The 14215-nt window shown below is 38.2% G+C and overlaps 1 protein-coding gene across 1 annotated transcript in view; it reads right to left on the reverse strand.

Moving 5' to 3' along the window:
* Positions 1–9867: 9867 nt before the first annotated feature.
* The window catches only part of TINAG (tubulointerstitial nephritis antigen), a gene marked incomplete at both ends in the record, with an annotated part of 84109 nt that continues 79761 nt past the window's right edge, over positions 9868–14215 (reverse strand). The window contains one exon of the mRNA XM_080699729.1: positions 9868–10002. Coding sequence (XP_080555855.1) covers positions 9868–10002 — 135 coding nt within the window. The remainder of the gene's footprint in view (positions 10003–14215) is intronic.

Here is a 14215-nt window from a genome sequence, read left to right on the forward strand (position 1 = left end):
GCAAAGGGCTTCACTAAGTAGTAAGGCTGGCTGTGAACTGCAATTCTCCTGTCTCAGCCTCCTGAATAGCTGGGATTACAAGCGTGTGTCACGACTCCCAGCTTCTTTGTTTTTTAAAATACTGGGTACCCATCAGCTTAAAACTAGTTCTACATAGGTGTTATTAAGATTACAAAAGTTTTCTCTTTCAATATTTTCATGAACAATGAAAAGAATAAACATTGGTAACAGTCTCTCTACCTCTCTTTCTCTATGTGTGTGTGTATTTACCTGTATATGTGTATATGTGTGTGTATACACGCACAAGTATATATTTTAGTCAGTAGCTTATAATACCAGTTATTTTCTATTTTAATTATCCATCCACTATTATGGGGAAATGCAATATTAGTCAATTCTTGGCTACACTGAGTTTTTTATGCCCAAATTAGTTAGCGGACCTTGTGCTTCTTCCTTGATTCAATTCTGAGAGGTAGCTAATTCCTCAGTCTGATTCTGCTCTCACTGGAGCATGAGGGAGGGCGATGTTTGCTCTTCCTCCTCTGTTCCTGTCCACACAGGCACTGGATGTTCTCTTGCCAGGTAGGGATACCATGAGCCAGTGAGACAGCCATCTCACGGTCACTCTCCAGTCTACTCCATTTTGTCCAATTCATCTAAAGTTAGTGGCCACTATTGCTATTTCTCTGTCTCTGTCTGATAAATAAGAAACTTCAGTCTTACATGTCATTTCAGAATTGTGAACAACTCGGATTCATAAATTCAGCATGTTCAAGTGCACTAGGTTTTGTTCTGACTGCCTTCTTTTCCTCCTTCTTCCTTATCACAGTGACTGTCAACACCATCAACCTAGATGGTCCAGGGAAAAACCTGACATCTTACCTAGCTCATGCCCTAGTCCTCTTTCTTCTTGCTTATTTCCTAATCTCCTTCCCCACCTATCCTACCTCACCCCTAGAATTTCTTTGAAAATAACCTGACACTTAGAAAAGTGTCAGTTATCTACGTAGAGACCTCTACAGATAGTTTTAATGTGTCTAAGACTTTGTAGAACAGTCATAATTTCCCTAAATATATTTGCAGAGATCTCATCAGGCTTCCAATGATTGGTCCAGGAAATGTGAAAACTACGTGTAATATTTCTTTAAAAGATCTTTTTCTCTTTCTGCCTTCTCTACACCTGGCCTCACATTAGGCTGGGGAGAAAGCACTGCCATTAAAGAGATAATAAATCATGAACACAAGCCTTTGCCCCAATTAAGTTATATCTTCTTCAGCTGCAAGGAGCTCTGCCCAAATTAAGTGAGAAACTATGAACTGCACTTATTATAAAATTCAGTACAGCAAGGCTTACTGAATATTAACACAAATGATATGATAATTTAGTTGAGCAATAAAACAAAACCACAGAGATTTAGTCACTTCTGTAAAATTTCAAAGCTACTTTTCCTGGTAGTTTAATATACACAGAGTCTCACTGTGTTTCACAGGTGCCTTTCAACCCAGTGTTAAAATAAGAAATCTGCTATTCTTTTTACTTTACTATGTCACCCCCTAAATCATTTCATAATCATTTTAAGCACAGTTCATGTCAATAAAGAGAATATTCTGGCAAATAATTAAAATGTGGTCTTATCTACCCATAGAGCTATTCCAATTTTAAACTAATACTTATTTTCAAATAAAGATATCTTATAGAATAATAAATCATAAATACAAACATAAATTAGACAAATTTGATTAAATGCTAAAGGGATTACACATGACATTTATCCAAAGTAATTCCAATGAAGAATGAAACTGACTCCTTTTGGCCCAATAACTGTGCTGGAAACATACTCGTGAATTAATTTGCCCAAGTGTAAAAATATCTTACAGAGAACTATAACATTCTGCAGGACATAAAGTAGTATCTTAAATGCCAAAGTCATTTATATCTCTGCTGACTCTTGGCTATTATTATTTTTTTGTCTCTGTGGGACCCTAGTTGGCTAAGAAAAAATAATCTATATCATTTAGTTCTTAAGAAAGAGAATGTCACATTAAATTAATAAACTACCACTTAATGATCTGACTATAGACAGTGGACTTGCCGTTAGAAACATAGTGTTCATGCATAAACACCCTGATGGAGTACCCTGTCATGAATTCCCAGTGTACATTCATAGATCAGGTAGGTAAAACATGTTTCTTTCATTAAAAAAATAAATCAGTGTAGTTAAGTAACCCACTCACACAGTCTGCTATTGAAATATTTCTACATTGTGTTTATAAAGTCTCAATAGAGATGATCTGAAAGATTTCATGAAATATAAGACACACTAAAATTGGAACATTTTTTTCTGGTTTGAATGTTCTAAAAATGTGCTTTCTTTTTTTTTTTAAGAAAACTGTGTAATTATAACTTTAAAGAGCTAAAGGATGCGATGTTTATAGTGAGAGGCATCACTTAGCACCCTAAATAAATGCTTAAATTAGAAAAAGAAAAAAACTCAAATTTAATGATCTGAGTATGATGTAAGAAGCTAAAAATTTCAAAATAAATGCAAAGAAATTTGAAGGAGGAAGATAATAAAGATGAAAGCTGAAAACAAAGGTACAGTAAAGAGTTTCCATTAAACCAAACATGACACCTGGGTGCGGTAGAACATACCTGTAATCCTAGTACTTGGGAGACTCAGACAGGAAGGTCACAGGTTTAAGGCTAGCCTCAGCAATTTAGAGTGGCCCTCAGCAAGTTAGCAAGACACTGTTTCAAAATGAAATACTGAAAATGGCTGGGGGTATAGATAAGATGTAGAATGTCCCTGGGTATCTTCTGTACCAAGAAATAAATAAATAAATCTCTGTTTCTTTGAAAAAAATGAATAAAGCCTTGATGAGCTTGTTTAAGAAAGTATAAAAATGTAGAGAATCCACAAATTAAAAATAAATAGTTAAAAGAAGTGAGAAATAAATTCAAATTTAGCAAGAGCCTAACAATATTAATAGTTTAATAGTAAGTATGACATAATATAATAAAAATAAATTAATATATTTTTAAAATATGAAAATTTACATAAAATGGGTATATATCATATGTGTCACATGAATAGAAAAGTAACTCAAGATAAATATATAAAGATACTTAATTGGTAATCGAGTTTATTTTTAAGAAATATCACATCTAAGTGGTTTTGTGAACATATTGTAACATTCTATAAACAAAAAATTAAAATCTTATATACCTGCTCTAAACTAATTAAACAAGAAGGGAAAATTATTCCAACCCTTTAAGTGAAATCAGAATAATCTTACTATTAAAACCTGGGTTTTGCCGGGTATGGTGGTGCATGCTTGTAATCCCAGCGCTTGAGAGGCAGAGACAGGAGGATCGCGCAGGTTCAAAGCCAGCCGCGCTGGCTTAAGAGACCCTGTTTCCAAATAAAAATATAAAATAGGTCTGGGAGTGTAGCCCGGAGGTAGAAGGGCTTCCAGGAACCCCAGTACCACCAACCCCTTCAAAAAAACAAAACAAAACAAAAAAAAAAAACCTGGGTTTTAATAAGAAAAAAAATTCTGTAGGGATATCTCATGAACACAGATGCAGAAATCTGAACACAAGCTTAGAAAAATAAATTCAGAGATTTAAAAAGTGATATTTTATATATGTTTGCTTTATTCTGAAAAGGAGAGTATCAATATATAAAATTTATAAGCACAACTTGTCATATTAATAGAATAAAAATAAAATGCATAATTGTTTCTTCTGATTTAAGAAAAGCTTATTTGATACAATTGAACACCCATAGCTAGGTGCAGTGGCACACAATTATAATCCAGTACTCAGGAGGCTGAGGCAAGATGATTGTAGGTTAAAAGATAGTGCTTGGTACTTTGGCAAGACCCTGTTTCAAAATAAAAAAAATAAAAATAAAAATGAAAAGGGCTGAGGGTGCAGCTCAGCTAAAAAGTAAAATGCCCCTGATCTCAAATCCCCAGTACTACAAGAAAAGAAAAAAAGGAAGAGAGGGACAGAAGGAAGGAAAAAAAGAAGGAAGAAAGGGAGGGAGGAAGGATGAGAGAGGAAGGAAGGAAGGAAGGAAGGAAGGAAAGAAGGACCACATGGTTGACTGGTCTGGGCTTGTCTTTCAATAATTAGTGACATTTAAAAACTCATTGTTGGGAGGGGAGAAGGGGAAGTGGGGGGAGAAGGCACCAACCACAGTTTGAATGGATGCCATTGTCAATATGCTCTACATAAAAAATAAAGCTTTCTTTTTATAATGGCAAAAAATAAAAATAAAAGGTCTCTCAAGGTGATATGACTTTAGATAAAATGCATTACCCCAGTTTGGATTCACATTTGGACAAATAAATTATAAAGAATACATTGGGAACAATATGGACTGGGTATAAAATAAAAATTTATTGATAGAGGAAGAAAGAGTTTGTTAAGTGAAAATAGCAGATACAATAAGATATAGCATCTCCCAAAAGAATGCTTATATGTCTTCTCTCTCTCTCTCTCTCTCTCTCTCTCTCTCTCTCTCTCTCTCTCTCTCTCTCTCTCTCTCTCTCTCGTTCTCTTTTCATTAAAAACATAATGGGATAGAATTTTATAACTAAAATGATAGAAAAACATTGATGAACACAAGCATAATAGAAATTTATATATGGCTGGTGATAATTTAAATTGACAAGCCATTTATCACTATCTTAAAAAGTATATAGACATCTTATAATCCAATGGCGGTGAATGCCTGTAACCCCAGTATTTGTGAGGCTGAGATAGGAGTATCACAGGTTTGAGGCCAGCCTCAGCAACCCAGAAAGATTGTCAGCAACTTAGCAAGACCCTGTTTCAAACTAGAAAAATAAAACGAGCTGGGGAGAAAGCATTACTATCAAATTCATAGAATGTATGAGAAAGAAGGAGGGGAGAATGGGGAAAAAAGGGGTGTGATATGAAAGAAAATAAACCAAAAGCTGTGTGAATATATGTTGGCATTGATTTGAACTTCACTGTGATGTCTAATTGTAATGCACTAATAAAATATTTTGAGAAGGTGGCGGTGTGGCTCAGTGATGAATGCTCCTGGGTTCAATCCCCCTTACCGAGGAATCATCATTATCATCACCTAATGGGTTTCATGTGTGTGTGTGGTGTGTGTGTGTGTGTGTGTGTGTGTGTGTGTGTGGTGTGTGTGTGTGTGTGTTGTAGGTATTATATATAGATATATATAATTCATATATAATTATATATAAATTTATATGCAATTTATGTATGATAATTTTGTGTACATATTATTATGTTTTTATATTGTGGGTATTCTATGTATCTATAAAACACACACACCCACCATAGAACAATGATTCTCAAAATGCACTAAAATCACCCCTCTAGAGTTTGTGAACCGTTTTCTGGATCCCTCCTTGGAGATTCTAATTCAGTAGTTCAGGGTTGATGGGACCCATGGATTTGCATATCTGCTGACACTTCTGATCCCAGAACCATGTTTTAGAACTACTACACTTAAGAAGTTTGTTCATGACCCAGGAGACAGTTGCTGTCATGAATGATCAGGGCAGCCTTTTCACAATGGCCAATATGTCTACATACACGCTAAGATCACTTATGCGGATTATCATAATAACTGCAGTATAGGTTCATGCAAAACAGATAAATTGTTGAAGACTGCAGAAGATTATATACAGTATGCTTGCAATTTTGAAGCACTTAAATAAACTGGGTAATACATGTACTATGTACTGTAAATATATAATAAAATTGTCCAAAAAATACACAGAAAATTAGGATTGTAATCCCCTCTAGCTCTGAAACAAGACATTAGAATAGGTAGAATATCCAGGTAAATAAAATCATATTTATAGTGTTTTTATCTTTTATTTGTCACTTTAAAATGCACTTGTATTACATATATATTTATATATTTTTATATATATTTTAGGAGACTGCTACAGAAGATAATATAAAATATTTAATATTGGAAAATATAAGGATCTCTCAGTCAGTTGCTAACATTATAGAATTACTATGGGTTTTATTTTTATACCTAAAGTGAATCTTTTCTTTTTAAATCTCTTTACTGTGGCATGACTGGTATTCAAAAAGTTTACATAGTTTTATATATCCATTGATGAGTCTGGACATAAGTCCACATCGTTCCCAAAACTATCGCCGTAAACCTACGCATCACCTCCCAAAGTTTCCCGTGGCCTTCTCACTTCTTATTGGGAACAATGGAGATGATTCACCACGGAGCTGCCGCTGGTCTACCATCCACAGTGGCTCACAAAAACTTGGCAAGTCAGGGATCATCAACTACAAGGCCTATATAAAACAATGACTAAGTTCTTATTTACAGAAATGAGTCCTGGTTCTAAATGGAGAATAATCTTTCATGTACTTGTACGGCATCTTTGCACCATGATCTTTATGTATTCCTGCATCATCATAAGAAACTTCAGACTAGCTCAGGCATAAGGCACTTCAGCCCACGTCTGCATTCTGATAAAGGTACAAAAGGTAATCTGTACTTGCATGCAAATACTCCCCGCTGTATTAAAACTCTGAGGTTAGAGTATTCCAACATCTCTCTATGTACTCATTATAGAACTTTCCATTCAAAACTGTATCTAGGTCAATGTCTCCCAAAATGTGCTTTCCAAAACAGCAATTAGCAAGCAGAGACAGGGATTCTTTTTGGGGTTGTCTGATGTATGCCTAGCGCAGTGGCTACCACGCTGTCGGGATATGATAAATATAGACTGCATTGAGTGTGCTTTAATGGGACTCCGCAGGACCAAAGAGTCTGAGGTCCCATGTGAAGCCACGGTGCAAAACTGCGCATGCTGGTCACCACAGAAGACATGGCTGAAGTCCAGGGGTGCTAGACTTCACCGCTGCCTTCCTTAGCACCTCACTGACCTGTGTATCTTCCCAGCAGATAATGAAATAAAGACATCCCTTAAATTCAAAAAAAATTTTCCTCCTATAATCTCAGAAGACAAGTCTTTTCTGGACTATATCTTGGGAAACACAGGACTAAACTGTTTAGTGACAGAAGAAGGGAAGAATTATTGTCCCTCTTTTTTAACTAATGCAGCTCTTCCTGGTGGTGTCTCTGAAGAGTAATCCTTCTTTATTGGATTCTCCTGTCAATGACTTTTTAAACATTTCTATCATCGACGGTATTAAAACAATATACAGCAGTATTCACAAATAAAGATGGAGAAACTTCCCTATTTACAGCATTAAGCTGATTTTGATTTTCTTTTCTTCTTTGTTGACTTTTCTGGAGAGGATGTATATGTTTTCTCCGCAGTTTCTTTTCTAATACAATAGCACCCAATGGACTGATGATTTTCTCTCTTCAAACATTTTATAAAATAGTTGTACCCGAGATTCCAATCCCCCCCCTACCTTTTTATTTTTTTTTTTCCTACAGTGTAGCCAGGTGCAGTGGTGCATACCTGTAATGAGAGCTACTCGGAAGGCTTAAAGAGAAGAATTGCAAGTTGGAAGCCAGCCTGGGCAACTTAATGAGAACTTGTCCCCAAGTAAAAAAGGCTGGGGATGTAGCTCAGTGGTACACTACTCACCTGTCCAACTGGAGAGTTCACTCCTCAATACCAAAATATAAATAGCTACATAAATAAAGTTGTCTAAATGAGAAGCAACATTATTCAAGGAAGGATTGGGACTCCCCACATTTTAGCAAAAGTATTCTGCTTATCCCCTTGGTACACTGCGATTCCAGTTAGTTTATGCCTCTCCTGTAGTTCTTATTCTATAACTGCGGGATAAACATGCCTCTGCTTTCCCGTGAGCTTTACTATAGCGGTGTTTTCTTTCATTTTTAGTCCTCTTGGGGAGCAGCTCCTCCCCACTTGGGATGGTGAGAAGGGCAGGAAAGTTTGAAACAGCACAATCTATGCACACAAATAATGTAAAAATCAATTTTAATACAGTTGGTCTATTTGCATGACATAAATGGGAGTGAATCCTTTACTTCTCTTTAAAAAGGATGTTAGTCATCTGGCATTTTAGCGCCTTGTGATTTATTGTTTTCATAGTCTTCCATGTGTAATGACATTTTAAAGTGCTTTAAAACCCACAGCAGACACTGTCAAAGTCCTGCCACCTCCCCTTGCTTGTGCCCCGTCAGTGGACACCAGTCTGACATTGAACCAACAGGGCCTGCTTTTCTTTGCTTGTGGGATTTTTCTTGACCCTGAAACTTATTTTTCCCACCGGCTTTCCTTTTCTGATAAAGTGGCAATTCATGGCTACCAAGGCTGCCCTTTCCTTGAATGGCGTGGATCTGTGAAATGTATGAACGGCCCCCAGGGAGGTAAGAATTAGTTGCCAGGGAGAACTTTGCCTGGCAATTATACCTTTTATCCGTCACAGTAGCAGACAATCACTCTCCACCCTCTTCTAGTGTACCCCTCACCATCCACACAAGTTATTTGGACACCAAATCTCATCTGTGGGTCTGCCTCTAGACAACCCAGCCTGAGGTGGGGGGGAGAAAATTCAAGTTATTTCTCAGCCCTCTAAGTAACGTGTGCCACATGGCCAAGGTGAGTCACCCTTGTGTAAATTTTCTAGGGGAGAGCCACGTGAATAGATACTTCTTGCGATAAAGCTTCAGTGATTAATGAGAATAGTAACTGCAGCCATCACTTTCCTGTGTTCTGTTTTCTCAAATTTTCAGCACTTCTGCTTATCTAATTAGGGCACCTTTGGACCAACAGCATGAAACAACCCCACACTGAAAATGAAGATGATGGAGTGTCCAGAAATGCAGGCCAGCGCTCTCCCTCCAAGGGAATTATAGCTGGCCGCGCACACTTACCGGCCAGCCTTGCTTCTCCGTTGACCAGCTTGCCACTGACACGCCGGTGAATTATTAAAAGATGAGATCCTTTCCCAACCATTATTGTGCTGCCATTTTGGTTGCTCTGGCTTTAGAGAACTAAAATCATAATTAGATGCAAATTAGTGCTAATTTAGCTTACTTTTTAGAACTTCAAGTGGTGAACTGTGAAATGGTTGTGATAAAAGTGTATTTTTTTCTTTCTGACTCATGGCAGCGTGTTGTCGCTGTTTTCCGAGGTAAATCTGTTATCTTTCTAAATACAGTTTTGCGGCTATTCTAATAGAATTTACACTAAGTGTTCTAGTTCCCCAAAATAGGAATGTGTGTATGTCAAAACCGTACTTCTACTGTGAGCCTCTAAGCTTTCCCCCCTCCACATCTTCCCTGCTTCTGACCATTACGCAGTACCACAGAGAGGAGTCATTTTCTGTACAAAGTTACATTTCTCCTGTGACCCGATTACAAATTAGATTTAGGCAAATGAAAAGACAATAAACGGTAGCTTATCGAAAGAACGATAATTTATTTCCACTGCTTTCAGCAAAACATAAGCAAGGTTGGAATTGAGGGAGCAGTATTTATTTGAGAAGGTGAGAAGGATGGTACACTGTTGAGTTTCCTATCTGCTCTGTGCTATGTGAAGTCCTCATAGGCCCAAGACAAGGGCAGCAACATTTCTACAAATGAGGACTATGAGCTTTTAGAGAACCTGTCACACTGTGAACTAATTAAAGGCAAAAGGGAAACTATCACGAGAGAAGGATAAAGACAACCCGGGCACTTTAAAGGCATGTAGCCACTCTGCTGTCCTTTACTTGTGTTTTCATATACTCAGTAATAGAACGGAAACAGAACAACAGAGCCTGGGGTAAAATAAGCAAAGAGGGACCTTAAATTTATAAGGGGAAGCGAACCTCACATTGTTAAACTCCAATTTGAGGAGTGACTTAAATACAGGGCCTTATCTACATTTAATACGTTATGGTTCATCTGAACTTGTCAGTTGGCCCCAAGCTGCGATAATCAACTTTTCAATGTCAGACTCGTTTACTCCTCGAAGAATCCTAAAATAGCCATTCTCTCCCCATGACTTTCCCCAGGAATTGGCAGCAATCTGCAGAAAAACAAAATAGGAGAAGGTTGAGTATCATACTTTGGCATTTTTAAGTCCTATCTTTAAAAAAAATTCAGAAACCCATGTGTAGCATAAAATTCCTTTGACTTATTATAAACTATTAAGAACCTAAGTGTTTTCTAAATAATAAAGACGTGTGTGTGTGTGTGTGTGTGTGTGTGTGTGTGTGTGTGTGTGTGGAACTGGGGATTGAACCCAGGGCCATTCTACCTTGAGCTACACCCCCAGTCTGATTTTTATTCTTTATTTTGAAACAGGGTCTCACTAATTTGCAGAGGGCCTCACTAAGTAGCTGAGGTTGGCCATGAACCTGTGATCCTCTTGTCTCAGCCTCCCAAGTACTGGGATTACAAGAAACATGTGCCACCACACCTGGCTCCAAAGAGTTTTATTATTTATGATACATTAATAATCATGTCTGGAAATATTTAGGCAATACCTTGATCTGGTATGACTTATGTGCCTTAGAGTTTAAATGCATTATTCACGAGGGCACACAAGCCACAGTTACAGAAGTCTGCTATGTAACCAAACTTGTGCTAGGTACTGGAAGAAAAGATAAATATTATTTCATTGGAAGGAACTTCTTGTCTTTTGGGGGGAAGTAAGGTACTAGGCATTGAACCTAGAAGCATTTTAACTCTGAGCTAAATCCTCAGCCCTTTTTATTTTTTATTTTGAAATAGGGTCTTACCAAGTTGCTGAGGCTGGCCCTGAACCTACCATCCTCCTGTCTCAGCCTCCCAAATACTGAGATTACAGGCATATACCACCACACTTGGCAAAGAAACTTATAATCTAATAAAAATAGCTAATATAAGTCAAATAGTAAGGCAGAAATAAGGATAGTGTGCTACTGAAACCAGCATAGGTGCGTCTCATGTATTTGGATGGGTTAGGAAACAGGTAGAATAATTGCCATATAAAATGATATGTAGGCCGGGCGTGGTGGCGCACGCTTGTAATCCCCGCGCTTGGGAGGCAGAGACAGGAGGATCACACAGGTTCGAAGCCAGCCGCGCACGCGCTGGTTTAGGAGACCCTGTTTCCAAATAAAAATGTAAAAATGGGTCTGGGAGTGTAGCCCGGAGGTAGAAGGGCTTCCAGGAACCCCAGTACCACCAAAAAAAAAAAAAAAAATGATATGTAGTACAGCCTAAGCATATCTGGGCATGGTGGCACGTGCCTATAATCTCAGTATTTAGAAAGCTGAAACAGGAGGATCACAGGTTCAAGGCCAGCCTCTGCAATTTGGAGAGACCTTATTTCATAATAAAAACATTAAAAGGGCTGTGGGGGTATAACTCAGAGGTAGAATGTCCCTGGGTTCAATCATCCCTAGGACCAAAAACAAACATAAAACAGTAAAAGAAAAAAAAAAAAGCCTGAGCACGACTGACTAGACTTAAAAGGGAGGAAGGAAATTGTAAAAGCCAAAGCGCAGAAACAGGAAGCAGTGGCCTGAATAATGAAACGTTACACTTCAGTCATCAGGACCAAAGCAGGTTGGTCATAAGGCTGCAAAGACAGGACACTAAGAAGACCGTGGTGACAGTGGTGGCAAGTCACTGAGCTGCCCCAGCACAGGCACAAGGTGGACACATTTATATTGGTATTATTTCATCCCATATGCTATGGAATAGATGGATATACGAGGAGAGAGACAAGAGGTGGGAGACTGGTGAGCTGACTCTTACGATAATTCAGACAAATATCCTAACTGGGGCAGGATAAATAAAGTATTTGAGGCGTTTTCAGAAAGTACAATAAACAAGAGTTAAAATTTCTTCTTCTTCTTTCTCTTCCTCCTTCTCCTTTTCCTTCTTTTCTCTTATTGAATCTAGGGACATTCATTGTACCACTATGCTACCCCTCTATCCCTATTATTTTTTATTTTGAAACTGCGTCTTGCTAAGTCACTGCACACTGGCCTTGAACCTGTGATCTTCCTGTCTCGGCTTCCCAAATACCAGGATTGCAGGTGTGTAGCCCTGTGTCTGCTTTATGTTTGTTTGTTTGTTTGTTTGTTTGTTTGTTTGTTTGTTTTAGTGGTACTGGGGATGGAACCCTTCTACCTCCGGGCTATTCTCCCAGACCTATTTTTATATTTTTATTTGGAAACAGATTCTCTTAAGCCAGTGAGTCTGGCTTCGAACCTGCACGATTCTCCTGTCTCCACCTCCCATGCGTGGGGATTAAAAGGGTGCACCACCAGGCCTGGCTATCTTTGTCTTTTTATATGGAGGATGGCAAAGGTATAGATAGGTCTTGAATGCCTCTTAAATGTAAAGCTTGACTACGTAAGTATATGAAGGGTCAAAGACTACATGGAGACTACAGAGAATATCATGGGGGCAGAAGGGTGCACAGAAGGGAGTTAGTTGACCACAACCAAATGCATCTGACAAGCCCAGTGAATCAGAGACTTCCCAATGATACCTGCACCACTTGGCTCCTGTTCACCCTGCAGTAGACCTAAAATGAAAAATGTTCTAGGGCATGAGCTGGACTGATATTCTCAGGGCCTATGGTGCGGCACTGAGCATTCACTGTTTTCTACCATGCAGGAAAGGGATCCACTCAGCTTTAAAAAATGTCGTGACAACAGCAGCTTTAATAAATAGCCGACTGCCCGGCATGGTGGCGCACGCTTATAATCCCCGCGCCTGGTAGGCGGAGACAGGAGGATTGCGCAGGTTCGAAGCCAGCGCTGCTGGCTTAAGAGACCCTGTTTCCAAATCAAAAAAGAAAAGAAAATAGGTCTGGGAGTGTAGCCTTAAGGTTGAAGGGCTTCCAGGAACCCCAGTACCACCAAAAATAAATAAATAAATAAATAAATAAATAGCCGACTGTCATTTGCATTTCTTTTTAAGAACTGGCTCTTGGCCTCCTTAATCAGCCCTCATACCTTAAACAAATACTCTCTAAAATTATGAATTTAATTTGTCACTTCGAAGATGGAATGGACTGGATAGCTGGAAATGGTTCAGAATCAAACTGTATGAGAGTTTTAGCATCAATAAACTGAATTTAATTCCAGTTTTCATATTTTCTAGTCAGTGCCAATATACATTATTTCCAAAGGCCAGGAAGTAAATTAAAATCAGTCACAATCTAAGATAAATTTTGAAGAATATAACACTTTAAAATTTTTTCAAACTATGACAGGAAGCACTGTACATATTCTCATCTGGTTATCTGAACATGATTAACATTGAAAATTTCAGCGTTACTTCTTTGGTGAATCTGGGGTGAGTGTATGAAGAACTCTGAAGCAAATTCAAGTGCTAATGAGAGCTAACCGTAGGTTTGCAAGAAAGGCAATGTAACTATGAAGCGTGTGGCTTTGTAAATTAGCACTAATAAAAGGCACCTCAGGACATGTATTTTAGTTATTCCTCTTATTCTTTCTCTTTTCATTTCTTTCCTTTTTTTGCTTTTGTTGTTGTTTCTTTCAAATGGCTGAATTTGTTTGCATTTAACAATAAAAGTTTTGTATTGAGATTTGTGATATGGTCATATGAATAAGGTACATTAATCTTTTTTTTTTTTTTTTTGGTGGTACTGGGGGTGGAACCCAGAGGCTTTCTATCTCCAGGTTATGCTCCCAGACCTATTTTTATATTTTATTTGGAAACAGGTTCTCACTAAGTTGCTTGAGAGCCTCACTCAGTAGCTGAGGCTGGCTTCGAACCTTGTGCGATCCTCCTGTCTCAGCCTCCCTAGCATAGGGATTACAAGCGTGCGCCACCACGCCTGGCTAAGGTACGTTAATCTTAAGTACAGGTTTTAATGAATGTAGGCGTGTTTATGAAGTTTATACCTGTGTGATCTCCACCTGGATCAAGATAGAAACCATTTATAGCAACTCAGATCTATCAGATCACACATGTAAATGTCCACCGTCCCCCTCCCCCCAATTTTTCTCAATAATAGAAGAATACAGTTGGTATCCTTTAATGTCTGGCTCCTTTAGTTCAAAATAATGCCTCTGAGATTTGTCCATGTTTAGACATGTTCAAATAATTCCCCCACTCCTTCCTCTCCCAGACTTTGTCCCCCACTGACACTTTGAACACGTACAGCATTATCAATACTAATCTCAATATCATGTACTTGGAAGGGGAGTTGGGGGGAAGGTCACTGAGAGCTATATGCACGTATGTTTCTAGTACTCTGAACTTCATTATGA

Source organism: Muscardinus avellanarius (genome assembly GCF_963383645.1).
Source record: "Muscardinus avellanarius genome assembly, chromosome: 8".
Taxonomy (NCBI): domain Eukaryota; kingdom Metazoa; phylum Chordata; class Mammalia; order Rodentia; family Gliridae; genus Muscardinus; species Muscardinus avellanarius.